Source organism: Heterocephalus glaber, unplaced genomic scaffold, assembly GCF_053883595.1.
Source record: "Heterocephalus glaber isolate CG9 unplaced genomic scaffold, H.glaber_assembly_v1.0 deba00001673, whole genome shotgun sequence".
In the NCBI taxonomy this organism is placed as follows: Eukaryota; Metazoa; Chordata; class Mammalia; order Rodentia; family Bathyergidae; genus Heterocephalus; species Heterocephalus glaber.
The window spans coordinates 7,252,499-7,278,768 of NW_028258410.1; the positions used below are offsets into that span (position 1 = coordinate 7,252,499).

General features: G+C 59.8%; 2 protein-coding genes and 1 long non-coding RNA gene across 22 annotated transcripts; 2 read left to right on the forward strand and 1 right to left on the reverse strand.

Moving 5' to 3' along the window:
* The first annotated feature begins 91 nt into the window (after nucleotides 1-91).
* On the forward strand, nucleotides 92-10,804 carry Znf512b (zinc finger protein 512B). Of its 8 annotated transcripts, XM_087197950.1 has the most exons (18): nucleotides 103-217; nucleotides 606-785; nucleotides 1,790-1,915; nucleotides 2,185-2,327; nucleotides 2,656-2,784; nucleotides 2,878-3,482; nucleotides 3,580-3,806; nucleotides 3,905-3,976; nucleotides 4,080-4,226; nucleotides 4,382-4,506; nucleotides 4,585-4,677; nucleotides 4,815-4,913; nucleotides 5,004-5,174; nucleotides 5,505-5,699; nucleotides 5,947-6,048; nucleotides 6,408-6,470; nucleotides 7,215-7,313; nucleotides 7,655-10,804. In XM_087197950.1, exons 1-18 carry the CDS (start codon nucleotides 118-120, stop codon nucleotides 7,904-7,906), a joined length of 2,928 nt encoding a protein of 975 aa, XP_087054076.1. In that variant the 5' UTR covers nucleotides 103-117; the 3' UTR covers nucleotides 7,907-10,804. The 8 variants fall into 8 exon arrangements, 7 of the variants coding, with proteins under 7 accessions (XP_087054077.1, XP_087054080.1, XP_087054079.1 ...); XM_087197953.1 differs by lacking the exon at nucleotides 606-785 and having other exon boundaries at nucleotides 93-217; XR_015446121.1 differs by having other exon boundaries at nucleotides 2,656-3,482; nucleotides 6,373-6,470; nucleotides 7,655-7,839.
* Nucleotides 10,765-16,645, reverse strand: LOC147822145 (uncharacterized). Its single transcript, XR_015446124.1, has 2 exons — nucleotides 14,215-16,645; nucleotides 10,765-12,624 (listed from the first exon to the last, which is right to left on the reverse strand). It is a non-coding gene; the product is annotated as an uncharacterized LOC147822145 (long non-coding RNA).
* Uckl1 (uridine-cytidine kinase 1 like 1) lies at nucleotides 10,802-23,797 on the forward strand. 13 transcript variants are annotated; one of them, XM_021255300.1, is made up of 17 exons: nucleotides 12,334-12,521; nucleotides 12,905-13,005; nucleotides 13,101-14,261; nucleotides 17,925-18,115; nucleotides 18,200-18,306; nucleotides 18,454-18,624; nucleotides 18,698-18,769; nucleotides 19,572-19,761; nucleotides 19,838-19,899; nucleotides 21,544-21,563; nucleotides 22,297-22,395; nucleotides 22,472-22,565; nucleotides 22,648-22,710; nucleotides 22,780-22,902; nucleotides 22,984-23,091; nucleotides 23,161-23,317; nucleotides 23,405-23,797. In XM_021255300.1, exons 3-17 carry the CDS (start codon nucleotides 14,194-14,196, stop codon nucleotides 23,482-23,484), a joined length of 1,605 nt encoding a protein of 534 aa, XP_021110959.1. In that variant the 5' UTR covers nucleotides 12,334-12,521; nucleotides 12,905-13,005; nucleotides 13,101-14,193; the 3' UTR covers nucleotides 23,485-23,797. The 13 variants fall into 13 exon arrangements, with proteins under 13 accessions (XP_004841169.1, XP_021110955.1, XP_087054081.1 ...); XM_021255299.2 differs by lacking the exon at nucleotides 12,334-12,521 and adding an exon at nucleotides 12,549-12,733; XM_021255301.2 differs by lacking the exons at nucleotides 12,334-12,521; nucleotides 21,544-21,563 and adding exons at nucleotides 12,549-12,733; nucleotides 20,586-20,602 and having other exon boundaries at nucleotides 12,905-14,261.
* The last annotated feature ends 2,473 nt before the right edge of the window (nucleotides 23,798-26,270 follow it).

Sequence of the window (26,270 nt, forward strand, 5' to 3'; positions counted from 1 at the left end):
GGCTTCGCCCGCAGGGCCCACGGTCCCCTCCTCGCTGCGGGCTGCTGCAGGAATACCGCGAGAGTTCGCCCCCTCCCCCGCATCAAACTGTCAAAGGTAGGAGGGGCGGGAGCGCGCATGTGCGCAGCGCGGCGCGCAGCCTGCGCTGCCCGGACCCTGCGCCCGCGCCCCGGCCCGGCCCGGCCCGGCCTGGCCGCAGCCTCGCTGGGCGCCGCAGGTAAGCGCCCCGCCGCCCGCCGTCCGCCGCCCGCACCCTGCCTGGCGGCTCCGGCCCCGCCGCCTGCCGTCCGCCCCGCGCCCCGCGCCCCGCGCCCCGCGCCGGCGCCGTCTTCCTGCCTCCTCCTCCTCCAGAAAAAGTCGCCATTTTGGTTCACTGCCTTCGCCCCCCCGCGTCGCGCTCGGCCTTCCGGGCCAGGGCCAGCCGGGGCCCGCGCCGCCCGCCCGCAGTGACAGGTGGGTGGCCGCGGCCCCAGGCGCGCGCCCGGCCGCCCTCACCTGGCCGGACCTGGCCTTGTCCGGGCCCCGTGCGCGGCGGCGCCCCCTCCCCGAGGCCTCTGCCCAGTCCTCGCAGGCGGGCATGCGACCCCGGACCCCCAACTCTTTAGGAAGCTGGACAGGCCCTGAGCGAGCACCTGCACCAGGCCTCAGGAGTCATCGGGCTGGGGTGACTCATGGCCACTGTCACCTCTCGGAATTGTACAGTGAGGACTTCCAGAGAACTTTGACCTCAGGCCCCCCAATCCCTAGGTCCAGGACGTGGGCTTCTCCACCCTTGGCAATGCACGGTGATTGTCCTGACTTCTGATCTCAGCCTTCTCTTCCCACACTCTAAGATCTGAGTTGATCAGAAAATGTCACACGAGGGCTCATTGGGCTCAGGCCTTGCTCCCTGGTCCTGCCCCCTTGGTGGCTTTGGGTATCTTGATGAGAGGACTCCACAGGGCTAAACTCAGAGCCCCTGCCTACTCCTCAGCTCTCAGGGCTTGAGGACTTCCAGCTGAACAAGTGCCTGGAAGCCCAGCCCTGGGCAGCAAGATGTTCTCTGGCCAGGGCCCGGGAGACTCAAGGCTGGGCCTTTGCATCCTGTGCTGGCCGTGACTTGTTTAGCTGAGGTGGGCCCACTGGCTGCGGTGGTGGAGGGTAGCAGACAGGGGAGGTCAGCTGAACATGAGGCCTCTGTTTGGTGGAGGGGCTCCTGCTGGTTGAGCACAAGGTTGAGAGAAGAGCCAGGCAGGATGGCCAGCAGGCATGGAGACCAGAATGAGATGCTGGTGGGTCCGAAGTCTGCCCACCAGAGAGAGGGAGTGCAAGGGGTTGGGGAGTGGGCTGAGGCCTTCAGCACCCTCCTTGGCTGTCTTGTATGCCTGGGGAAAAGGATCCAGGGCTGCTTGCCCAGTAGGATGCTGCTGCATGGGGTCTGAATGAGAGGAGTAAGAGTTCTGAGGGGAAAGATGTCCCCAAGGTGCCAAGGTCTGGCACCCTGTGAGCCAGCAGTGGTTCCTGGTGCCATAATTGGCCCCCGAGAGGAATGTCGTCAGCCTCCTTCCTCCTGCACAGGCCACTTTTCCTTGGGGACATGCCCTGGCTCCTGATTCTCAGCACACCTTGAGACTGTGAGTCTGCGACAGAGGGAGGGAGTCCCTCCACCTTGGTCATGCCTTCTGTCATGTGGCAGACACAGGAAGGCAGGTCTCCTGGTTGGCCAGAGAGAGGGCCTATCAAGGGGAAGCTCTGGGGTAGCCCTACTGAGCCCCATTGAGCCTCACAGGTCTGTGCACTTGCTCCGCAGAGATGTCTGATCCCTTCTGTGTTGGAGGAGGCCGACGTCTCCAGGGGTCCAGCAAAAGTGGACCTGGGAAGGGTAGCAGCCGGAAAGAAGTCCGACTTCCGGTGCTGCAGGACCCACCGAAGCTGGGTGAGGAGCTAAGGCCAAAATCAATCCCAGAGGGTCACAGACAGCCAGGTAGAAGAGGGCATCTCCCTGATGTCCTAAGTGCCTCGGGGCCTTCCTAGGGTAGAGACTGTCTTGGATAGAGCCTGGAGCCTGGACTCTTGTCCCAGGTTTACCATACCCTTGCCCCTGTGTCTTGGTGTTGGAGAGCCCAGGCTCAGTCCAGGCCTGTGAGCCCTTGGTGGCTGGTGATGCTGTGTGGCCCCTAAGTCCTGCTGCATTGTGTGCTGCAGGGATGCCGGTGGTCCACAGTGGACAGACAGTGCCTGGCCAGGCCCCTCTGTGCTTTGAACCAGGAAGTCCAGCCAGTGACCGGACAGAAGGGAAGAAAAAGGGGCGGCCGAAAGCTGAGAACCAGGCCCTCCGAGACATTCCTGTGAGCTTCTTGAGCCGGGGTGGGGCTTATGCTAGGTCTGCCTATTGAGGCCACTGCCCTGCCCTTAGCTGCCCCCTGCATCCCCTCCCAAGTTTCAGGCCATGGCCTGGAGCCCTCCCATCTGATGTACTGTGAGATCTGGTGGACCATGTTGGTGGCCCCAGCACAGATTTGGAAGAGGGCTTGAATTATTGCTGCAGTCCATAGGTTGAGGGGCTTGTGTGGCCTCTGTGCCCTGTAGGCCTGGGGAGGGCTCTGTGTCTGGAGCACGGGTTGGTAGAGGCCTGGGTGGCTGAGGGTCAGCAGCGCAGGCTTTCCCTATGCCCAGCTCTCCCTTATGAACCAGTGGAAGGATGAGTTCAAGGCACACTCAAGGGTGAAGTGTCCAAACTCAGGGTGCTGGCTGGAGTTCCCCAGCATCTACGGGCTCAAGTACCATTACCAGCGGTGCCAAGGGGTAAGAGGCTGTGGGTTGGGGAAAAGGAGGCTCGGGAGTATGGCTGGGCAGAGGCCCCCCGGGCCCCATCCCACACCTGCCCTCCCTGCCCAGGGTGCTGTCTCAGATAGGCTGGCCTTCCCTTGCCCCTTCTGCGAGGCCGCATTCACTTCCAAGACTCAGCTGGAGAAACACCGGATTTGGAATCACATGGACCGTCCCCTGGCTACCCCGAAGCCTGGCCCTGTCAGCCGGCCAGTGACCGTCAGCCGGCCTGTTGGGGTCAGCAAGCCCATCGGAGTGAGCAAACCAGTCACTATCGGAAAGCCAGTGGGAGTCAGCAGGCCTATTGGCATCAGCAAGCCAGTCACAGTCAGCAGGCCCGTGCCAGTCCCAAGGCCCATGCCGGTCACCAAGCCTGTCACAGTCAGCAGGCCCATAACAGTCACCAAGGCCATGCCTGTCACCAGGCCTGTGCCTGTCACCAGGCCCATTCCAGTCACCAAGCCCGTGCCAGTCTCCAAGCTTGTGACAGTTACAAAACCCGTGCCGGTCACCAAGCCAGTTCCAATCAGCAGGCCCATTGTGGTCAGCAAGCCAGTGCCGGTCAGCAGGCCTGTCGCCATCAGCAGACACACACCGCCCTGCAAAATGGTGCTGCTGACCAAGTCTGAGAACAAAGCACTGCGTGCCCCAGGGAAGAGCAGCGGTAAGAAAAGGTACAGCTCACTCCAAGTAGGGTGTCCCTGTGGCCGTGCTTGGGACTGAGGGCCAAGGACAGGCCTGCGTGGCCCTTACCTTGCCTGCTCTCTGCAGGGCTGCAGACAGCCTGGATCCTTGCCCCATCCCACCCAAGCAGGCCAGGCCCGAGAATGGGGAGTATGGCCCATCTACCACAGGCCAGAGTATGGCCTTCCAGCTGAGCACCGACCCCAGCAATAGCTCCCTGCTGCTGGGAAGCAGGCCCTCGATGGGGAAGGAGGTGCTGCGGCCTGCGGGCCCTGTGTTCCCACCTGAGGAAGACCCAGAGCGCACAAAGCACAGTAAGATGAGAGCCCTGGGGTAGCAGCTGGGGTGGGCTCTGGCCTCTGGATGGTTATTTGACCAGAATCTTGGTTCCTGTTTCTCTCCCCCGAGTCAGGAAGGAAACAGAAAACACCCAAGAAGTTTACAGGGGAGCAGCCATCCATCTCAGGGACCTTTGGGCTCAAAGGTGAGACTACAGACTGCTTGACCTCTCGAGGACTGGGTGGGTCCCCAAGTGTACCAGTGCTCTGTGCCCATGGCTCCCCATCCCGACCTGCATGTGCACACAGGGCTAGCCAAAGCCGAGGACAAGGCCCGAATTCACCGCTCCAAGAGGCAGGAGGGGCTGGGCCCGGAGGACGTACGCAAGAAGGTGCCAGCTACCCCCATCACTGTCAGCAAGGAGGCGTCAACTCCTGTGACTCACCCTGCCCCAGGTGGGGCCACCTGGCAGGGACCCAGGGCAGGTCTTGATGGGGGATGGTTTCCATAACCAGGCATGGGGGCCAACTGCGGTCCTTGGGTGCTACACCTGGTGTCCAAGGCGTCCAGGAGCCCTGCAAGCCCCTGAGGCTCTGGCCCTGCCTCACAGGTGGCCCTGAAGAGCAGTGGCAGCGAGCCATCCATGAGCGGGGGGAGGCCGTCTGCCCCACTTGCAATGTGGTCACCAGGAAGACTATCGTGGGACTTAAGAAGCACATGGAGGTGTGTCAGAAGGTAAGGCTGCCCCAGGAAGCACTGAGAGAGGGGAGACTTTGGCCCCTGTTGTGCTCCATGCCTGGGCTGTGTCCACAGCTGCAAGATGCGCTCAAGTGCCAGCACTGTCGGAAGCAGTTCAAGTCCAAGGCTGGCCTCAACTACCACACCATGGCTGAGCACAGTGCCAAGGTATGCTCTGTGGCCTTCAGCTCCCCATCCAGCCCTGACGGCTGACCTCATACCCCCACTCCATTGCCTGACCCTGGACCACCCAACCTGCCCCAAACCCTGGGCTGGTGCCAGGTCTGAGGCTCATCTCTCTCCAGCCCACTGATGCTGAAGCCTCAGAGGGGAGTGAGCAGGAGGAGCGGGAGCGGCTTCGAAAGGTGCTGAAGCAGATGGGGCGACTGCGCTGCCCCCAGGAGGTCAGTAGAGGGGCACACACAGGGCACAGGGTTGGGTAAGGAAACAGCACCTTGCTGGGTGCTTATCCGACATTTGACCCGGACCTCCAGGGCTGTGGGGCTGCCTTCTCCAGCCTCATGGGCTATCAGTACCACCAGCGACGCTGCGGGAAGCCGCCCTGCGAGGTAGACACTCCCTCCTTCCCCTGCGCCCACTGTGGCAAGACCTACCGCTCCAAGGCTGGTCATGACTACCACGTGCGCTCAGAACACACGGCTCCGGTGAGTGGCCTATGGTCCCCCATGTCCTTATGGCTCTCGTGTACCCTGTGCTGTGGCACCATGCTGTTTCTTGTGCGCCACACATGTGTTCACATAGCAGTGCATCTTCTGATAGGTATGGCCCCTGCTCTCTGTAATTCACTTGTGTCCCCGTGGGTGGGAGGGTGAGTGCCTGGGATCGCAGAGCTGCCTGTGTCACCCACACCCCAAACACCTGTATATGTACCTTGGGTCCTTGTGCCTTTGGGGGCCCTCACCCTGCCCTGACTCACTGTTTGGCTGTGGTGCTTCTGCGGTTCACCTTGGCTTCTGGGCGTCTCTGCCCTGCAGCCCCCCGAGGAATCCATGGACAAGACCCCTGAGGCAGAGGACCTGCTGGGTGTGGCCCGGACCCCAAGCGGTCGCATTCGCCGCACATCGGCCCAGGTTGCCGTGTTCCATCTGCAGGAGATCGCAGAAGATGAGCTGGCCCGCGACTGGACCAAGCGGCGCATGAAGGACGACCTTGTGCCTGAGACTGCACGGGTAAGCTGTCCACCGGAGTGCACGGGCAGCACTGTGGCTGGGGTCATACCCTGCTTGCTCCTCAGAGCCCCAGCCTTCTGGCCTCTGAGCAGGACATGCCTCAGCCCAGAACTCCCTGCGACAGCCACACTCCTTTTCTGCTGACCTTCTCTGAGGGGCCAAATACCCTGCTATTGAGGCAGGTGGTCTCAGAGCAGAGGGGTGCCTTGCCCTGAGGCTCACTTTGGTGCTGTGCCTGGCTTTACAGCTGAACTACACTCGGCCAGGCCTCCCTACACTCAACCCACAGCTGCTGGAGGCATGGAAGAATGAAGTCAAAGAGAAAGGCCACGTAAACTGCCCCAACGATGTGAGCTGGGGCAGACTGGTGGGGGGGTGGGGGGGCGTTCCAGGACACAGCCTAGGTGAAGCCTTTTGGGTAGCAGCAAAGACTAAGACACACCTGTCAGGAAATGGCCAGCCTCAAGGTGACCAGTCCACCTCTGATTCTGGGCTCCAGCAAGGTCCTCATACAGAGACTCTTGTCCTCGGAAGGGACCTCAGCCTTAGGCCCTATATGTCCAACTTCCTCATGCCCCAGGACTCCTGGGGTCAGACCCATCCATCTGCCCTAAAGAGGTCCCAGAACTCCCTGGGGCTAAGGCGGGGTGCACCTTTGTGTGGGATGCCTCAGGAGGACCTCCCCCCACGGCTGTCTCCTGCCTGCAGTGCTGCGAAGCCATCTACTCCAGCGTGTCTGGTCTCAAGGCCCATCTTGCCAGCTGCAGCAAGGTCAGTTCTGGGGCCTCCCATGGCCTGATACGTGCTTAGCATACCAGCTTTCTTCTGCCATGGGTCCTTACGTTATCATGAGATAATGCATCGCCTTGCCCCCATGCCCCCATGCGCAATTTCAGAGACTGGTTGGTGCCAGACAACTGGGCCAGGAACCTACTGTTGTCCCCTTCTCCTAGCCATGAGCCAGTCTTTCCCGAGCCCTTGTTGGGACTCCATTGGGGCTCCTTGTGTATGGGTATGAGTGTCTAGTCACCCCAGCCAGGGCAGAAGGCACACTGACTTGGGATAAGGACCCTCAGCAAGCCAGTAGTGGCACACACCTGTAATCCCAGCACTCTGGGAAGCTGAGAAGATCACAAGTTTAAGCCCAACCTGAGCAATCTAGCAACTTAGCAAGACCTTGTTTAAAAAAAATAAAAAGGGTTAGAGATCTAGCTCAGTGCAAAGGCCCTGAATTCAATGCCCAGTACTCTGGAGTGGGGGTGGGGGACTCAGGAAAGATCTGCAACCCTTCCCTGGGCACCAGCCTCTTCCTATCCTCCTAATCCCCCAACCTCCCTACAGCAGGAACAATTCAGTGGTCCTGCTACAAAGTGACCTTGCAGGTCTCAGGAGCCCACCTGTTGGGCCCCTGTCCTGTCATAGCACAGCTTCCTCTGGGTGCCCCTGACCCTTGATCAGTGGGGTAAGGGCTTTGGTGCTCTGAGGATTGGGTTCTAGGTTGCCCATGCTTTGCAGGGGGACCACCTGGTAGGGAAGTACCACTGCCTGCTGTGTCCCAAAGAGTTCAGCTCTGAGAGCGGTGTCAAGTACCACATCCTCAAGACTCATGCAGAGGTGGGAGAGTAACACAGGGTTGGGGGGTGGGGGGCACTGGCCCAGGATGGGTAGGGGCAGGATCCAGTGTGGTGGGGAAGGGCTGGGCCAAGTAGTTGGTGTATGTTTGAGTAAGTGGCCAGTGGTGAGCAGTCTGGGAGTCTGTCCTCAAAGTGGTGCCCTGCTTCGGTGGCAGAGCTAATAGGCTGGGCCGCCCCAACCTGGCATCCTGAGCAGGAGCCACCCTGGGTGGGAGCCTACCCCTCAGCCACCTCACTGCAGTTGGCCGCCTGGCCTGAAGGTGGCTGAGTGCAGCGCTGGGGCAGGGTCCCTGGTCCTCACTGCAGCTTTTCTCTTCCTAGAACTGGTTCCGGACCTCAGCAGATCCACCTCCCAAACACAGGAGCCAGGACTCCTTGTTGCCCAGGAGAGAGAAAAAGAAAACCCTGGGGGGTGGGAAGAAGCGGGGCCGCAAGCCCAAGGAACGGCCCCCTGAGGAGCCTGTGGCCAAGCTGCCCCCGAGCCGGGACGACTGGCCCCTGGGAGGCAAAGACAAGGGCGCTCGGGGCTCCACTGGGCGGAAGGTGGGAGCTGGCAAGGCATGTGAGAAGTGAACCTAGTCGGTGGGGCCCGGCCCCATGCCGGCCAGTAAGCCCCACTCTGGTGCAGAGGACCCAGCTGTGGACCTGACCTCCACCCCCGACCCCCGTCTGTCTGTCCCGTGAGTGTGGCCAGCTGCTCTCCCTCCTGCTCAGGCTGCCTCAGGGCACACCTGGGCTGGTCTCTCCTGGGCACCAGGGCAGCCGCAGAAGTGCAATAGCCGGGGCAGGGCAGCCCTTCCTGGGAGGGCATCCATGGGCCTGGCAGGGACACGGCCTCGGCACTATGGTGATGCAGTGCAGAGCAGCCGGAGGGCTTTGGCTCCTGTCTCTGCTTCCTTAGGCCCGGTTGGCTCCCCACCCTCGCTTCCCAAGGCTCCTGGTGACCTGCGGCTCTGGGCTGATGAGGGCACTTGAGCAGCCTTGCCTCTACCCAACACTGGACTCCAGTACCCCAGCTACCTCCCAGGACAGACCCCGTCTGACCACTGCCATACTGACCTGAACCCACCTGGCTCCCCATGTCCACCCAGTCTGGTTCCTCTGCTTTTGTTTTCTACCTCTCTGGGCCTGTTCCTCCCACCCCCACTCCTGCCCCCATCCCCCAGGTCGCCCCTGCTGTGCTTCAGGCCTCCCCCACCTGTGTCATCCTGACAGGGCTTTCCTGCATGGTCCCCAGCAGTGCATCCTGCTTGGCACGAGGGAAGGACCCTACTTAATTCCACTGGCAGGGACTGGAGCCCCAGGCATATTGGGGAAGGCTAGCATGTCTGTCTCCAGCTTGTGGCCTGTGGCCTGAAGCAGTCTGTCTGTCTCACTGGGGCCAGGGCTGGGCTAAGGGGGCTCAGCGATGAGGAGTCACCCCTGTGGGAGACAGCCTCCATCTTCCAGACAGTACTGGCCCAGAGGCTGAGCTGTGGAAGTCCTCCTCCTGCTCTTCCTTTCTTACCTGCCCCTGTGTATCTGGTGGCATGGTCTTTTTGATACAGACCCTGAAGGCCAGTGCTTGGGAGGGGCCCATGGCCAAGGTGGTGGCTCCAGGGCTGTCTTCCCCTTTGGGGCCCTGAGGACAGGAGGATCTACAGGTTGGACAGGCGTCAGGCAGGGATCCCAGGGTGCCTGGAGGTGGCCATACAGCTTCTGGTCTCCCTGGCTGCACCTTCCAACACTGGTACAGGGAGGAAGATGCTTAGAGGAACTTTTGGACTGAGGCCATCTTCTGGGGTGGGGGTGCTGAGGGCTCGGCCTCGCTGATCCTGGATGATGTGAATTTTGATATTTGCCTGTGTGCGTGTCTCCTGGGTGTAGTGGATGCCAGTCTTGTTGCTGTGACAAGTAACAACTTTTTTAAATTCTGTTTTTTATACGAAAATTTCACAACAATCTGACATTTTGGTGCTAAGGGTTTCCTGGTGCCAGAGATGGGCCTGAGCTGGCCCAGGACTGTGGCCAGGCCTCTCTACTGACCAGTGGGCTGTGTTGACTGGGTAACCCCTCTCCCAGCAGGGATGGGGAGGTGCACTTGGGCTTTCCCTGCCTGCAGGAGAGAGCAGCTCCAGAGGGCTTTGCGGGTGCTGTGCTCTTTCTGTCTGGGAACGATAACTCTGGACAGTCCAGAGAGGGGTGTAGAGGATGTGTATTACTCCACACACCTTCATCTTGTTCAGAGTATGGCAGCTAGGCAGAAGTGGGTTTGATCCAGTGATGAAGGGTAGGCTGGGACTCGGACAGGAGGGCTGTATATCTATTCTGAGTGCTACAGTTGTGTGCAGCTGGGGAATGTGGAGGGGAGAGAGGCCCTGGTGCACTTCGCCCTTGTTACCTATGGTGAAGGAGGTTAGACCCCCCAACACCATTCTGCAGGGTATGGCTGCCTGCCCCAGCCTCTCAGGTACTTGGCACTTGAGGGGAGGAGGGTGACCTGTTTTTTTTGCTGGGGGTTGAGTTTCCAGGACACCTCTCAAAGCCCACAGGTAGTCCCTGTGTGGCCAGTGGGGGTCCTGGATAACTTGTTTAGCACTTTAACTCCCTTGTCTTTGAAGTGGATGTAGGGGGTGTGCTGCCAGAAGTGGCTGTTGGGTCAGACCCTTCCCTCTCTCCTTCCTCTCTGATACTAGCTGGTCTGTAGAGTCCTCAGCCCAAGAGAGTAGGGCCCTGGGCAGGGCTCTGCAGGGTCAGCTCCCCTCCCAGTCAGGGCAAGGTGACCACTGGCCTCCATAGACACTCAGTAAAAGGACCAGCATGGCAGACCCCCATGGTCTGGAAAACATGCACCTTGGAGGCCCATACCCTGGGACCTTGGCAAAATGAAACAGTCGGGGTCTCCCTCTGCAGATCTACCTCTGGCTCAGTGCAAGCCCTGCCCTCTGAATAGAAAAGTGCCCCAGGGACTGACACTTAACACAAAAATGGGATGCACTTTATTTATCTGTACAGGCAGATGAGGGTGTATCCTAGGTTCCAGTGGGCCTTCCAATCCCTTTTGTGGTTCTGAAGGGAGACCCTGGGAGAAGAGGCTGTCCCTGTGAGTCCTAGCTGTGTGGGCCCAGGCAGCTTGCCTTTGAGTCTGGGTTCAGGAGCGTCAGTGGGTCACTCCTTCTGCCTGAAAGCCCATGCGTCCTAAACTTTAGGTATCTTTTTTTTTTTTAACTTAGTTCTCAGTACACAAGTGCATTTTGAAAGACAGGTTCTAGCTATCACTTGTAACCATATATATACATATATATTCTATCTACAAAGTGTTTATTTGCAAGATGTTTTGACTGTGAGCTTGGGCCCTGCCCGCCTTGTGACCATCTGTCCCCATCCTCGTCCCCGCCCCGCCCCCTAGATCGGAGTGGCGGGGGCAGGCCATCAACTGTATGTATTAGAAATTACTGTATCAAATAAATGTTTATTGATTTCTTTTCCAGGGCATTTTGTGCGGCTGAGTTTGTGCTAAGGCGCCCAAGCTTCCGCCATGCTAGCGCGCCAGCGCGCGCGGCCTTCTGGGACTTGTAGTCCGCAGGCGCCTCGAGCTCGGGCGGGCGCTCCCGGCAGCTGCCTGGAATCCCGGAGCCATGGCTGCCCCGCCGGCCTCCGCGAACGCCGCCCCCTCGCCCCCGCTGCCCCCCGCGGCCCCGGACGCGTCGGGCCGGCAGGCGGAGCACAGCGAGGCCGCGAGCGAAGACCGGTAGGCGCGGCTCGAGCAAGGAGGGGACAGCGCGCGCCCTTCTGTCCGCGGGGGAGGGGAGGGGTCGCTGCGCGGGCGGCCGAAGCTCCCTCGGTCGGGCAGCCGCCCTGAGACTAGAGCGCCTCGGCCTCGCCCGGTGGGCAAGCCCTGCCCCTGGGCGCCGTGGCCGCCTGGGCCCCCGCCCACGGGCGGAGCTTTCCGGGGTCGCAGCGTGCCCAGCTCTCCACGCCCCCGGCCGCGTGTCTGCACCTCTCGAGGAGGAGCGGGAAAGGGGAGCGGGCGGCCCGAGCGGCTGGCAGCAGGGGCATGGGGTGGCTCGGCTTGCGTCCCGGCTGGAGGGCCCCCGGCCCTGAGCACCCGGGTGGGCCATATGTCCCCCCTGTCCTTCCCAGCGCGTCGTGTTCTGGCCGAGGTCTCGCCTTGGGCCAGCGGTCTGGCTCCGTGGTGGCACAGAGGGTGCCTCCGGCTGTGTGGGCCCTCGTGGAGCACGAAAAGGGAAGTGGGCTGCGTGGAAGCCCGTGTCCACCCACCTTGGTCACACGGTGCGGCGCCTCCCGGCCGTGGCCGCCAGGGGGCGGAGACCGCGCTCCCTGGGCGCCGCCCTGGGAGGACCCGGCCGCCCTTCCCCGAGCCGGCGGGCGGAGCGGGTGCCGGGACGTCTCCGGGACGGCCTGGACTCTGGGCTCCTCCCACGGCGGGCGGCAGCCTGCGTGGCTCGGATCTGTAGGGCTGGAGTAGGAGTGCTCGTTGAGCCAAAGTCTCTTGATGTGACCAGGAGCAGAGAGACCGTGGCCAGATACTGAGGGATCACGACGACACAGACTGTCCTGGGCACCGCGTCCTCACCGAGCCTCTGATGGTCGGTCGGTCGGGGGCGCAGGGCTGCTGCACTGGGGGTCCGGGTAGACCTCGTGTCCAGACGGGGCCTCTCAAGCTCGCCCCACGGCGCCGGCTCAGAGCTGGTGCCTGCTAGGCTCGCGGCTTGTCTTCGGCACCCTCCGCCCGAGCAGGGTAGGGAGGGCCCGTGGCACCTGCCCCCGGGGGAGACCTGGCTTCGGAGTGGAGGGAGGCTGGCTGTGTCCGCCCAAACTGTGTCCCAGAGTGGCAGGATGGGGCCCCAACCCTGCGGCCACTCTCTGAACGCTGCTCCGCTGTCTCGTCCCTGCAGCCCGAGGCTGGACGCTGGACATTGGCTTCCGTTTTCCAGACCCTTCCATTTGAGGTCTGTGCCAGTACTTCTTTCCACGGTCCCTCCCAAGAACTTTGGGTTGTGGTTTTTCTGGCCAGGGACGCTCACTGCTGGGCGGCCTACTCGAGAGTCTGCGTGTCTGACCTTGCATCCTCACGGTGCCACTACATGTGGGGCACTTAGTGCCAGTGAGAAACCGCCTCCTTCTCAACCTGTAGTGCACCTGCTCCTGCCCTTGAGGAGGGCACAGAGACCAGCTGCAGCTCCAAGTGAGTGGTGGAGGGGTCTGAGCCACATGCAACCATGCCGCGATGCAGTCACAGAAGAGACTGGGAAGCCTCTGGCACCACCTACCTCAGGCAGCCCTGGAACCTGAAACAGCATAGGTGTTTAGCCAGCCAGGCTCTAGGAATGGCTGACAGCAGCATTATCCCCTGGGAGGAGAGCGGCCAGTCGGAGCTCTTTTGCTCGCTCCAGCCGGGTATAAGGACTTGGGGGTGGGCGGGAACTGGTGATCCTGGGAGGCTGGCTGTTGTGTGGCCAGACCTGCCATTCTGTTGGTACCCTATCTGTGCACCTGGGTCGGGTCAGATCTTCTAGCCCCGAGTTGGGTGGGCTTTCCCATGGACTCGTAGCCTTTCTCCCCACCCAGGAAACATGCCAGGTTGACTAGCCTGATTCCCCCTTCTGCTGCACAGACAGCTAGAGCAGGTGGACTGAGCACCAGGAGCCCAAATCTGCACCCCTGCCCAGGTCAGCTTCAACCTCCCTGAGCACAGGCCAGGCCCCACTCATCTGCCCAGGCCTGGGGTGAAGCCGGCCAGCCACCTGTGGTGTTCATTCTCCAGGTGCCTTCAGAAGGGAGGCAGACAGCTCCAGGATTACCTGGGCGGTCAGGAGAAGCTGCCTTCACAGCAGATCCCAGGAGTACCCCCTTCTGCCAGATGTGTGAAGCCCATGTGGAACCTTCCTTTTCCCTGAGTCCCGGCCAGTGCCTGTCTCAGTGCCGGAAGCCAGATACCCGCAAGGCTACCATGGCAAAAGGGACCTGGCACACATAATCCATCTGCCCCAGGAGGTAGCCTGGGGGCAGCCAGAGCCTCTCTGCACAGATCTGAGTCTGTAGAGGGATTTCAGCTGTTCCACCCTTGTTGAGGGCGGAGCCAAATTCTCCCTTCCACCTGTTGCTGTGGGGAGGAGGTGGCAGTGCCCCTGCGGACTGCTGAGCACTGGGTGGCTACGGGGCCCTGCTGGAGCCTCTGTGAGGTGGGGGTGGGGCAGTTATTCTTGGCTGCTGCTGGAGGGTAGAATTTCAGATTTGTTTATGCCTTTAGGAGGCACTTCAGAGCCAAAGGTGGGGCGTCCAGCTCAGCACTAACATTCAAGTCACTTGGTCACCGGGAGGGTCCTACGGCGGGGTGGGGATCGTGGGAGGGTGCTGGAGCACAGTGGCCCTGGGCAGGCCCAGGCAGGCAAGCCTGCAAGCCAGTGCAAAGGCAGGCAGTCCGCATTTGGGGCTGCCCTGGGGACTGTGCAGGCCACACTAGGCAAAGTCAATGCTATTAATATCTGGCGCGTGAGCCCCAGCTGGGTGATCCTCTTATGCCTGTGGCTTTGGCCTCTGAGGCCAGCAGCAAGTGTGTGCCATTAGTACAGTGGGCTCCTGAGGCCTCCCACCTTCTGTGCTTCTAGCCCCTACATAAAGCAGACAGCCTCTGTCTGCCAGGGCTCCAGCCCCACCCAGCTCTTTACCTGCTGAGCTGCCCATAAGAGTGGTTCCATTATGGAGGGCCAGTTCAGGTAGCAAGAGCTCCTGAACTGCCTTGGGAAGCTGCTGTGGATTTAAGAGGACGCCATGCCTCCGCTAACTGCCAGTGCCTAAGCCACACACTCTTGGGAGCACCCACCTCCAGGATCTCCGTGCCTACTGTGTCCTTAGCCATGAGCAACGCCCCTGCTTACCCTGGCATCCGGATCTCAGGGTGCTGGGCCCTTGGAGCAGAAGGCAGGTGAGTCAGAGCACAGTCCTTGCTGGTGAGGACTCTGCCTTCGCAGTGGTGCTGGCCAGTCCCAACCTGTGTGTGGTGCAACCTGCGTGCAGTTCGTGTCTATGGATATCAGGAAACAAACAGGCTGGCAGGCACGCTGGGGAGTCTGGCGCGGCTTGGGCCGAAGGCGTGGTTTTGCTTAAGGCTGTTGGTTGTGGATGCGTCTTGTGTCAGCTGTGGCTCATAATCCTTTGGGCTGAGATTAATTTTTGTCAGAAACACCCTTGTCCATCTGTGCATGGGAAACAGGGTCTTGTGTGCAGACTTTCCTTCTCTAGGGTACTTCTTGTGGGACAGCAGAGCTGGGCTGCGTGTGGGCACAGCCTGACGGTGTCTGGGCCCATCAGAAGCAGGGTCAGCCAGGTTTTCTCCAACTTGTTGCTGGGTGCTCTTCCCAGCTGGTCTGCACCAGGCTCAGCAGCACAAACCTGCCAGGGGAGCTGTGGTTGTGGTGGGGAGGAGCCGCTGATAGGGGGCTGTGTAGTGAGCACCAGGGAGGGCAGGGACAGCCACAGCCCAGACTTCTGCCCAGTGTCAGTCCAAGTCGGTCCTGCTCTATACCACTCACCAGTGAAATCCAGAGCTCAACACAGGCAGCTCTGGGAACGTCCTTCACCCTCCCCTCCCCCCAAGCTTGAGCCAAAGGGCGATTCCCTGCAGCTGGTGGGGGAAGCACAGAGAGGAGGGGCCAACCTGTGTTTCCTGTCTGCTCCCTGTGGCCCCCAGGGTCAGCTGGAGCTGCCTCTGGCCCAAGGGGGCTGCCACTCCCCCAGCTGTGGGGCAGCCTATTGGGTGGGCCTGGCAGAGCCATTTCTGTACTGTTGGTGGATTAGTGTGCCCGGGTGACCAGCCAGCTGCACTGTGTCCGAGATCTGAGACATGACTGACTGTTTATGAGTCCTGCCTCTCCCTTCTATCTTAGAGCCATCCAGGCAGACCTGAGTCCATCACAGGCTGCCCTGCTCCCATCTTGGTGCACAGTGGAGCATTGTTGTCCCCAGGCTCCCTGCCTGGCTGTTTTGTAGCTGGCTGTGTTGTTTGTGCTCTGCCTGCTGCCAGTGCCAGTGCTCAACTCCAGAGCCAGAGGTGAGACTAAGTTCAGAAGACTGGCTAACTACTCCCCAAGCTCTCCTCAGAGTAGATGGCATGGACAGCCAGGCCTCTGTCCTTGAGGACAAGTCCAGTGTTTTCCTTGTCAGACAGATGGGTGGTCTTTTTGCTGCTCAGGCTGGTGCCCATGTTGCTCTGTGCCTTTGAGAGCTGCCAGTGTGACCGGTCGTACATTATTAGGGTTCAGCTCCTTCCACCCGCCACACTCCAGTAGACCCCATTTCCAGGACGTGGAAATTGCAGGGTACTCTGGGAGGAGCACAGCCCCAGGAACAGCACCCCTATCCCAGGGCAGGAGTGTACTTGTCCCACCCCATGTCCTCTGTGTGTGCCGGCCTTGGGAAGCACCGCATGGGCCTCTGGGCAGCAGCTGCAGCAGAGGCAGCAGGACAGCCAGCTTCACCGGCAGACCATGGTGTGGTTTATGACGGCAGTGAGCCATGTACTTACAGTGAATGTAGAAGAGCCTCTGCTCCAAATCCCGGTGCCCAGAGCAATCCCAGTTACAACTAATGTGTCCATTTCTAGCTGTTTTTATGCTCACAGGCAGCAACTCGAAGTCGCATTCCATTGGTGATTCTTCATCTGCTGGGTGGTTTGTTTTGTTTTGTTTTTGTGAGGCTGGGGATTGAACCCAGAATCCCAAACAAACTAGGCATGTGCTCTACCACTAAGCTACATCCCTCCAGCCCTTTTAATTTTATTCTTTTTTTTTTTTTTTTGGTACTGGGTATTGAACTCAGGATCTTGCAGTTGCAAGGCAGGCGGTGGAACCACTGAGCTAGATCCCTGGCCCCTTTTAATTTTATTCTTTTCTTTTTTCTTTTTTTTTTTTGGTACTGGGGATCAAACTTGGGTCCTTGCGCTTGCGCAGCAGGCGGCAAAACCACTGAGCTAAATCCCGGGCCTTTAATTTTATTCTTAACACATGGTCTCACTAAGTTGTTTAGGCTGAACGTAAACTTTCAATCCTCCTGCCTCTGCCTCCAGAATAGCTGGAATTACAGGTTTGTGCCACCATACCTGGCTTATCTGCTGGGTTTCTCTATAAATGGAGTCACATCTTTTTGTAGTTTGATTTTCTCACCTAACCACGCTCCAGGACTCACCTGGTATTCTCTGCAGTGTTCATCCCTTGTGCAGTTCCAGATCGTGGTGGGCAAGCTGCACTGCGGTGGAAGCACCCTGCAGGGAGCTGGCCCTGCACGCCCACCTGCTCTTCTCTCCTTTCCTTTCCTTTCCCTCCCCTCCTCTACCCCCTCCTCTTCCCTCTCCCCCTCCTTTTAGTTGTTTCTTTTTTTTTTTTTTTTTTGGTACTGGGGGTTGAACTCAGGTCCTTGTGCTTGCGAGGCAGGCGGCAGAACCACTGAGCTAAATCCCCGGCCCTAGTTGTTTCTTTTTGTGTTGTTTTGATGTGGTTTTTGAGACAGGATCTCAATCTATAACCCAATCTGTTCTCAAACTTTCAATGCTCCCGCCTCAGCCTCCTGAATGCTGGGGTTACATGTGTGGTATATCGTTATAGCTAGCTTCTATCTGCTATTTCTGTAGATATCTCTCCTGCCCACCAGGTGCTCTGCCCTGTGTAGTCATTCCCAACATGGGTGGGCCATGACCTGCCAGGCCAAGCCACTGACCCCTGAGAACCTGTTGGGCACCCTGAAAGGTGCTGCTGGCGACGCTGTGACCAGTCTCCCTCCCTGTGTACAGTGGCCCCTGCCCAGTCTGGATGTCTGTAGCACCGTCCGACCAGGCTCTGCCTCAGGACAGGCCAAACCGGTGGCAGGTATGCCTCGCAGCTGATCAAGTCTTCCCTTTGGGGACACGAGCCAATGCATGATTAGCAGCTCCGCCTGAGTAGTGGTGTAGATGGACACAGGCTCAGGTCTGCACCTCCCTGGGTTGAGTTTCCAAGAGCAGCCCCCCTTCTCCATGGTGGCTCGGGGTCTAGCTCTGTAGTCAGCCCAGACTGGTGTTTACTGGATGCTGGAGTTTCTACCTTGAGGACCCAGGAGGGATCATGGTGAGAACAAGTGGCTTCCCTGCAGGGCTCCTAGCCTGGGATCTCCTTTTTGTTGTTGTTGTTGTGTTGTGGTACTGGGGATCGAACTCGGGTCCTTGCACTTGCGCAGCAGGCGGCAAAACCACTGAGCTAAATCCCTGGCCATGTTGTTGTTTCTTGAGACTCACTATGTAGTTCAGACTGGTGTTGAACTCATTGTGTAGCCCAGGCTGGCCTCAAACTTGCAGCGATCCTCCTGCCTCAGCCTCCTGAGTGCTGGATTAGAGGTGTGTGCCACCACGCCTGGCTTCTTGCCATATGTCCTGTGCTCTGACAGCCAGTGAGGCCTGGCAAGGCACCATCCTGCATGTGCCCTCTCGTGCAAGCTGGGTTGAGCCACCCATCCTAGCTGAGCCTGTGCCTTCAGGGACACATCCCACAGACCCCTTCTCTGGGTGCGACTCTGGTCCCAGGGAGCCCTGGGCCTGGCCCAAATATATCTCTCTTTCCAGTAGCAACGCAGGGTCCCTGGACAGACTCCTGCCCCCCGTGGGTACTGGGCACTCACCCCGGAAGCGGACCACCAGCCAGTGCAAGTCTGAGCCACCGCTGCTGCGCACAAGCAAGCGTACCATCTACACGGCAGGACGTCCTCCCTGGTACAACGAGCATGGCACTCAGTCCAAGGAGGCCTTCGCCATTGGTGAGAGGAGTGTGGGGAGGTGCCGCTGGGACCCCCTGTGTAGCGAGCCCTGCTGCTCCTGACCAAGCACATCTCTTCTGGCAGGGCTGGGCGGTGGCAGTGCCTCTGGGAAGACCACTGTGGCTCGGATGATCATTGAGGCACTGGATGTGCCCTGGGTGGTGCTGCTGTCCATGGACTCCTTCTACAAGGTGAGCCACTGCCCAGCTCCCAGAGCACCCTGCATCCTCCCTCTGACCCGTGTCCCCTGCAAATGGAGACCCATGCTCCCTGGGCCTTTGCACGGCCGAGCCAGGAGCTGTGGGCAAGCACCCTTCTGGGTTCCGTGGCTCCCACAGGTACTGACACAGCAGCAGCAGGAGCAGGCTGCCTGCAACAACTTCAACTTTGACCATCCAGATGCCTTTGACTTTGATCTCATCATTTCTACTCTCAAGAAGCTGAAGCAGGGCAGGAGTGTCCAAGTGCCCATCTATGACTTCACCACCCACAGCAGAAAGAAGGAATGGGTAAGGCCCAGGGTTTCAGAGGGGGCTGCAGAGGTGTCAGCCAGACCTTGAAACCCCCTGGGTTCCTTTGCAGAAAATGCTTTATGGTGCAAATGTCATCATCTTCGAGGGCATCATGGCCTTTGCTGACAAGACATTGTTAGAGGTGAGGACCTGCTAGGACCACCCACCAGGCGGGTGTCCCTGTCCCTTAAACATGCTTCCCCCAGGAAGGCCCTGTTAACCTGTCCTCAGGGCCACTCACTCTGCTGCCTGAGTGGGCCCCTCCCCACCGCCAGGAGGTTGCAGGAATGCCCCAGGCGTGATACACCTTGGTCCATCTGCTGGGCAGGATGGCAGGTGTGACTGCCAGGGACAGTGGTTTCCTCTGCCACTATCTGAGTCCTGTGCCTGTATCTCCCCTGTTCTTTACATTCTTCTTCCTTGCTGAGGTACGTGTGAGGACTCCAGACCAAGGAGTTTGAGGGGTTACTGTAGCTCATGTGGGCTGAGTTTGATCTTGGCTCAGACCCAGAGGATGCCACTGTCTGGCATACAGCAGCACCAGCCCCAACACAGCTCCTCGAGGGACATGTGTCACCTGCTAAGTGGCAGGGCCACACCCAGAGCTCACTAAGTCGCAGGTCCCCCAGTGTTCACAGGAGCTGCAGTGAGCAAAGTGTGCTCGTGCCACCCAGCTCTGCTGCTGCCTGACCCTGTCCTGAGCCCTTGACCTACAGTGCCTCTGCCACACATGTGGGCTTGGCACCCACAGTCCCACCTCTTGTGTTCACATCTGGACACACACTCCTGCCTGTGCATCCCGCCCAGGCCCAGCACGCAGACCAGGTCTTGGGTCAGTAGCTGACCCCATGTGGCCATGTTGGCTCTGCCCTCCTTGACAGGTCTGTGACAGCCCTGCTGGGGCTGCGCTCAGCCCCGCTCATTGGCTCACTGTCCCTTTCTAGCTCCTGGACATGAAGATCTTTGTGGACACAGACTCTGATATCCGCCTGGTGCGGCGGTTGCGCCGGGACATCAGTGAGCGAGGCCGGGACATCGAGGGTGTCATCAAGCAGTACAACAAGTTTGTCAAGCCTGCCTTTGACCAGTACATCCAGCCAACCATGCGCCTGGCAGATATTGTGGTGCCCAGAGGTGAGGCTGCCAGGTCACTGTGGGGTGGGGCAAACAGGCCACCTAGCCTCCAAGTTACCCTCCTCCGTCTGCCCAGGAAGCGGGAATACAGTGGCCATCGACCTGATTGTGCAGCACGTGCACAGCCAGCTGGAAGAGGTGAGCTGACCAGACGCACCGCCTCCCACTCCGCCGCCCACCCACAGTAGCCTGTGCTCTTGCGTCACACCCTGCGTCGCTCGGAGGTGCCAGTCTTTGAGTGTCTTGGGCACGGTCAGCCCAGGCCCCTGCCCCTCATGCTGCCTGGGGTTCACAGGCCTCAGGCCCCAGCCAAGGACCGGGCCACTGCCTGCCCAGAGCTGAAGAATGGTCTTGCTCAGAAGGGCACACTCTTGTCCTTCCCAACCCTTTGGGGACAACAAGGGGGACTCACTGCTCCACTGGCCCAGGACGTGGGGTTTCAGTGCTGAGCTCCACATTGGTCAGTGGCTCCTGTCCCACGGCTTGTCCTGGAGTGACACTCCCACCGCAGGACCAACATGGGACATTTGGTGGCTGGCGTTCGAATCCGGGCATGGTCCCCAGTGCACTTTGGAGCCCCAGAGCCTGCAGAATGGGCACAGGGGACCTGGCTTTCGCTGCCCCGATCCAGAGCCACAGGTCTTGGCCAAGTGGTCCCACACTTGAGGCCATTAGAAGCTCGCCCCTCCCCCTGCCGGCAGCTGCCTGGGCCGTTTCCCCACAGGGCCGAGGCCTGTCCATTTCCGGGTGGGGGGAGCCTGGTGCCTGCCCTGGTCACTGACGCATCACCCATTCCCTTGTGTTTCCTTGTGTTGCTGCCACAGCGTGAACTCAGCGTCAGGTAAGACTTCCACCACTGTCTGCATAGATGGAGGCATTTCCAATGTCCACATTGAGCCCCTGGGCTGAGCTGGTACCTAGCCAGGCAGCAGGCAGCCCTTTTCCTGATGCTGAGGGGTGAAGCGGCCCTGTTTCTGCTTCCCCTTGCAAGCAGATAAGGCGTCTGAGGCACAGAGAGCTTGAGTAACTCCCCTGATTACACAGTACCTGTGCTGGCCCACGTTGGCAGAGGCTCCCTTCTGTGGGGCCCGGCTCCAGAGACTGAAGATGTATCCCCAGCAGCTGGAGGGCCTGGCCCTGCCTCCTCGCTGTCTTTGGGGCTGGAGAGGCCTCAGCCCCTCCTTGTCCTTCCCTGCCCACCCTGGCTGTGCTGTGTCCCTCTCTGTCCATCAGCCACTGGTGCAGTGCTTAGATGAGCCAGCAGGCAGGAACCAAGCACCTGCCCCAGCCCAGGGCAGCACCAGGACCCTGTCCTTCCCCTCGGCTGTCTGGAGGCCCGGAAGCTCTGGCTGAGCCACCACTAGGGGCACTTGGAAATGCCTCCAGGGCCACCTTCCCGCCACCTTGCTTCTGGTCCCTGCATGCCTCTCTGCTTGTCCCTCACTAAGACTTGGGCACTGCAGGCATCCTGTCAGGTCCCTCTCGAAGCTCTTGTTCTCGGAACTTTCCAGGCTGTGCCCAGCTCCATTTTCCATTCTCTGGTCACCCAGGGAAGTGGTGGCCAGTGCCCCACGCACGCACCTCCTTCAGCCACAGGAAGTGGCTGGCGGCAGGAGGGAGGTGCTCGAGCTCCTGTGGGGGCCCTGGCCGCCTAGCCTGTGCCTCCACCTGGGGCTGTCTTCAGGAGCCCCACTAAGCAGTCTTCTCTTTGTTCTTTTCCTCTGTGTAAACCCGTTTCCTGCCTTGTTCCCTCCCTGAACACGCTCTTCACCTGGCGAGCAGAGGAAGCTGCGTTGGGATATGTGAGCAGAGCGCGCTGCTGTGCTGCGCTGTGTGCCTCCTGCCCAGGGCTGTGCCTGCTCCCCCGAGCCTCTCCATCCACAGCCCGCACCCTGCTCCCCTGCCCAGTCCCTTTGCATTCCCGCCGCTTCCCCTCCCGCCTGCCCTGGTCCTCCCCCACACGCTGGTTGCCATTGCCTGCCCGTCCAGTCCGCCCTGCTGTCTCCCCCTCCCCTGCTGTCCCCTCTTTGTCCCTGCCCTCCTCCCCACACACCCCCCTTTCCTCTCAGGCTGGGTAGATGTGGGGGACCTGCCCCTGCTGAGTCCCCTTTGCCAGCTCTGCTGAGGGTTCTGCACTGCCTGGAGGTGTGGGCCTGGGCTGGGATTGGCCCACTGCCCAGCTGTCCTTCCAGGGAGGGGCTGGGGACAAGCTTCCTGTCCCAGGTCCAGGACTTTGTCACTCGCAGGAGTCCACCCTCTGCCACCTGGGCCCCTGAGACTTCCTCTGAGCCTGAAGGCCCCCAGGGGCCAGCTGCTGTCCGCTGCCCTCTGCCCTTCACCTGCCAGCATAGGTGGGGCAGCATCCGGCCGGGGCTGTCTCCCCAGAACAGCTACAGCCAGGCAGCCCGCACCCCCCTGCCAGCCGCCTTCCCCACAGTTGTCCCCTCGTGGTGATGCACAGCTGTCCTGGGGCTGGGGGGGCCTGGGTATAAGATGCCCCATTCGTGAGTGTCCCCAATTGGCTTGTGTCCCCAGGGCTGCGCTGGCCTCAGCACACCAGTGCCATCCCCTTCCCCAGACACTGAGTGTCCTCAAGAGCACACCTCAAGTTCGGGGCATGCACACCATCATCAGGTGAGCCCCGTGGGGCAGGGTGGGTGTGGCGACCCCAGGAGCCCATGCCACCGAGCTAAGTGCCACCACCTGGCAGGGACAAGGAGACCAGCCGGGACGAGTTCATCTTCTACTCCAAGAGGCTGATGCGGCTGCTGATTGAGCACGCCCTCTCCTTCCTTCCCTTCCAGGTGAGGACCTGCATGTTGGGTGGCTGGGGCAGGGCTGGGGCAGGGCTGGAGCTCACGCATCCCGGCGGCTCCTTCTGCACAGGACTGTGTGGTGCAGACCCCACAGGGCCAGGACTACGCGGGCAAGTGCTATGCAGGGAAGCAGGTAAGCAGGGCCAGGGCAGCTGGCAGCCGAGGGGCGGGGGCAGTGGCTCACCCTGCCCCCTCTCCCCAGATCACAGGTGTCTCCATCCTGCGTGCCGGGGAGACCATGGAGCCTGCACTGCGTGCTGTGTGCAAAGACGTCCGCATCGGCACCATCCTCATCCAGACCAACCAGCTGACCGGGGAGCCTGAGGTGCTGAGGGTCACAGGGAAGGGCTGGAAGGGGGCCCCAGGGAGCCCAAGGGGGGCACAGCTCACCCTCCACTGCCCACAGCTCCACTACCTGCGCCTGCCCAAAGACATCAGCGATGACCACGTGATTCTGATGGACTGCACGGTGTCTACGGGTGCAGCAGCCATGATGGCAGTGCGTGTGCTCCTGGTAAGTGGGCCTGAGTGGGCACAGAGGCTTCTGTGGAGCTGAGACTAGCCATGGTGCTTGCATGGCCAGGACCATGATGTGCCAGAGGACAAGATCTTCTTGCTGTCGCTGCTCATGGCGGAGATGGGCGTGCACTCTGTGGCCTACGCCTTCCCACGTGTGCGGATCATCACCACGGCTGTGGACAAGCGCGTCAATGACCTTTTCCGAATCATCCCAGGCATTGGTGAGGCTACCCTGGCCCTCTCACTGGTGCCCGGGGCAGGGCTGTGGCCCCAGGGGCCCCACCCCACTGGGCTGCTTCTTTCAACAGGGAACTTTGGTGATCGGTACTTTGGGACAGATGCAGTCCCAGAGGGCAGTGACGAGGAGGAGGTGGCCTCCACAGGCTAGCTTTCCAGGCTGAGCCCTCCACCCTCACCCCACTTCCTCTGCCTCCTGCCTGGGATTGCAGAGCAAAGGGTGTTCATTGAAGCTGGGTGTGGTGCCACATGCTTGTCATCCCAGCACTCGGCAGGCTGAGGCAGGAGGATCACCATGACTTCAAGGCCAACCTGGGCTACACAGTGAGTTCAAGGCCAGCTTGAACTACAGAGTGAGCCCTGTCTTAAAAAAAGAAAAAAATGTTAATTTATTTTAATTTACGAGAAAGTTACCAAGAAATTTAATCTACTTTATAAAATAAATAAAGCTTTGGAAAATATAAGTATGACTGGTTAGCTGGGATGCAGAGGGTATCCCGGCCAGGACCTGAGCATGGGCAGTGTCCCCCCGGGCTGCAGGAGGTGCAAGGCCACCACAGTGGGTATAAGGGGGCCTAGGGTTCCCCCAGTGGGGCAGAGGCCCCAGCCTTGTACATACTTTCTTGGAGTAAAGGGCTCCTTGCTGCATGGTGCTGAGGGCAGGCCCAGGCCTGAGAGCCACACAGCTTGGTGACCACCCACCCTGGACCCAGGAAGGGTACAGGGCCACCCAAGGTTCTGAGTGTCACAACTCAGCCTCTGTGACTGCTTCCCCCAGCCACGTTTGTATCATCAAAGGGCCCAGTGGAAAACAGTGTGGGCAGCTGTGGGAAGGACTGAGTAGTGGAAAGACCCCTAACTGCAAGGCCATGGCCAACGTTGGACACACACCCAGGCCCATCCTGGCACACCTGGACTCCAGAGGGTGAGGGCCAGCTCCTTTGGTCACCTCCGATACGCCCCCAGGTTGATCCTGCCTGGGCAGGGTGATACAGATACAAATATGTGCATGTGCAGCGTTGATCTCCAAGCTATGGCAGGTGGGCTGCGACCCAGGATGGCCACCCTGCCGAACTCCCTGTCCATCCAGGCCTGGTTTGTACCTCTTGGCCGGCTTGCCCTGCCCCCTAAAGGCCTTGTCATGAAAAGCTTGTCTTGGGGGCGGGTACAGAAAATTGCTGGGCGGAAGCGGCAGCCTGCAGATAAAGCAGGTGGCTTGCCCAAGGGGCAGCCAGGCACTGGGCACAGAACTGAAGCAGAACTTGGATCACTGTCTGTGGAGGTGAGTGGACCCCACCCATGTTTCCAGGACTTGGTTCACCAGCTTACTTGGGCTCCAGGCTGGAAACCTGCAGACCATACGTCCCTGGACCCTGAGCTGGGGAGAGGCCCTTCCTTCTAGACAGGTCTTGGATGAGGAGCAAGGAACGGGCACAGCCCAGGCCATTCCTGGGAGGGTTCCACCCCTCTCCAGTCAGGCTGATTTGGTCCCAGAGAACAAATCAAAACCATGCGTGCATGTGTGCGCCAGCATCACCATCCACACACATGGCACATGCAGCCACACGGCACACACCAGACACAGATGCACATGCAGTTGTAGATGATGGGATTCAGGGCTGGAAGCAGTGGGGTACCAGCCCCCAGGAAAAGGGAGCTTCATCCCTCTTTTTTGGGGGGTGGGATATGCCCTCTCTTTTTCTAATACTGGGGAGGGAATTCAGGCCCTTATGCATGTTAAGCAAGTGCTCTAGCTCTGAGCTACACCCCCAACTTTATAAAATTTTATTTCAAGACAGATTCTTGCTAAATTGCCCATGTAGTCTGGAAATTGTGGTCCTCTGCTTCAGCCTCCCAAGTAGCTGAGTAGAGGCATGCACCACAGTGCCTAGCTCTAGCTCATACCTTTTTATTTTTGAAACAGGTCTCACTATGTAGGTCAGGCTGGCCTTAAACTCACTATGCAGCCTCAGCCTCCCCAGTGCTGGGATTACACCTGGCTTTTTTAAGTGTCAATGGGGGCCTAGAATAGATCCTGCAGGCAGGAACCTGAGGGCCCTGCATTGATGTCCCCATCCACATGACTTTTGTGCTTCTCGGAGGTCTCAGGCTTGGGTCTCCTTTTATGGGAATAGCTCAGGGCCCGCTGAGGCTAGGTCACAGTTAAGGAGGTTCTTGGACCCATTTCAACTAGGGGCACCTTCCAAGTATCCCTGGGAGAGAGTCTTCAGGTTGCTAGAGATGGTTGGGGCAATTCCTCTGGCCCCTGGGAGCCTTCTAGTACCAGGAGACTAGGATGCAGGTCTAAACCCTTCCTAGACCAGTGCAGCTGCTGCAGGCACTGGGGACTTGTGGATTAGAGCACTGTTGGCCTTGAGGCTGAGGTTGGGCAGAGCTTTCCAGGGAGCCTGCTGAGATTTGATTGGGGGCTGGGTGCCAGGAGGTTTTGTGCTGCCCTCCAGGTACCTTGGTTCCTCTGAGACCAGTGCAGGCTGAGGGGTGAGTGCTGTGCCGCCAGGAGGAAGGGAAGCCTGGGACTGAGCAGGGAGCGTGTGACAGGCCAGTCAGGACCCTGCCGGGACTGGGGTGGGCTGGATGCAGACCTGGCCCCCCTCCTTGAACTTGTCCAAAGTTCCTGTGACCCTGAGGGAAGGCTAAGGCTCCCTGAAGAAGTCTGCTTGTTCTGGTTCTGCCAGCTACCCCTGGGCCGTGCCTCCAGGACTGTCCAACCTGAGAATGCTGTGTCCAGGTCAGTCTCAGGTTTGTCAGCCTGTGAGGTGCTGCCCTTTCCCCAGCGTCAGCTGTCACAGGTGCCCTGGCTTGGTGGGTTGGGAAGCCCAGGGTGCCCAGCAGAAGGGTGTCCATGGTCATGACAAGGTCCTGGGGGTCATCGTGTGCTGTGGGCAGTAGATGTGACGTCTGGGATGAGCTAGAAAA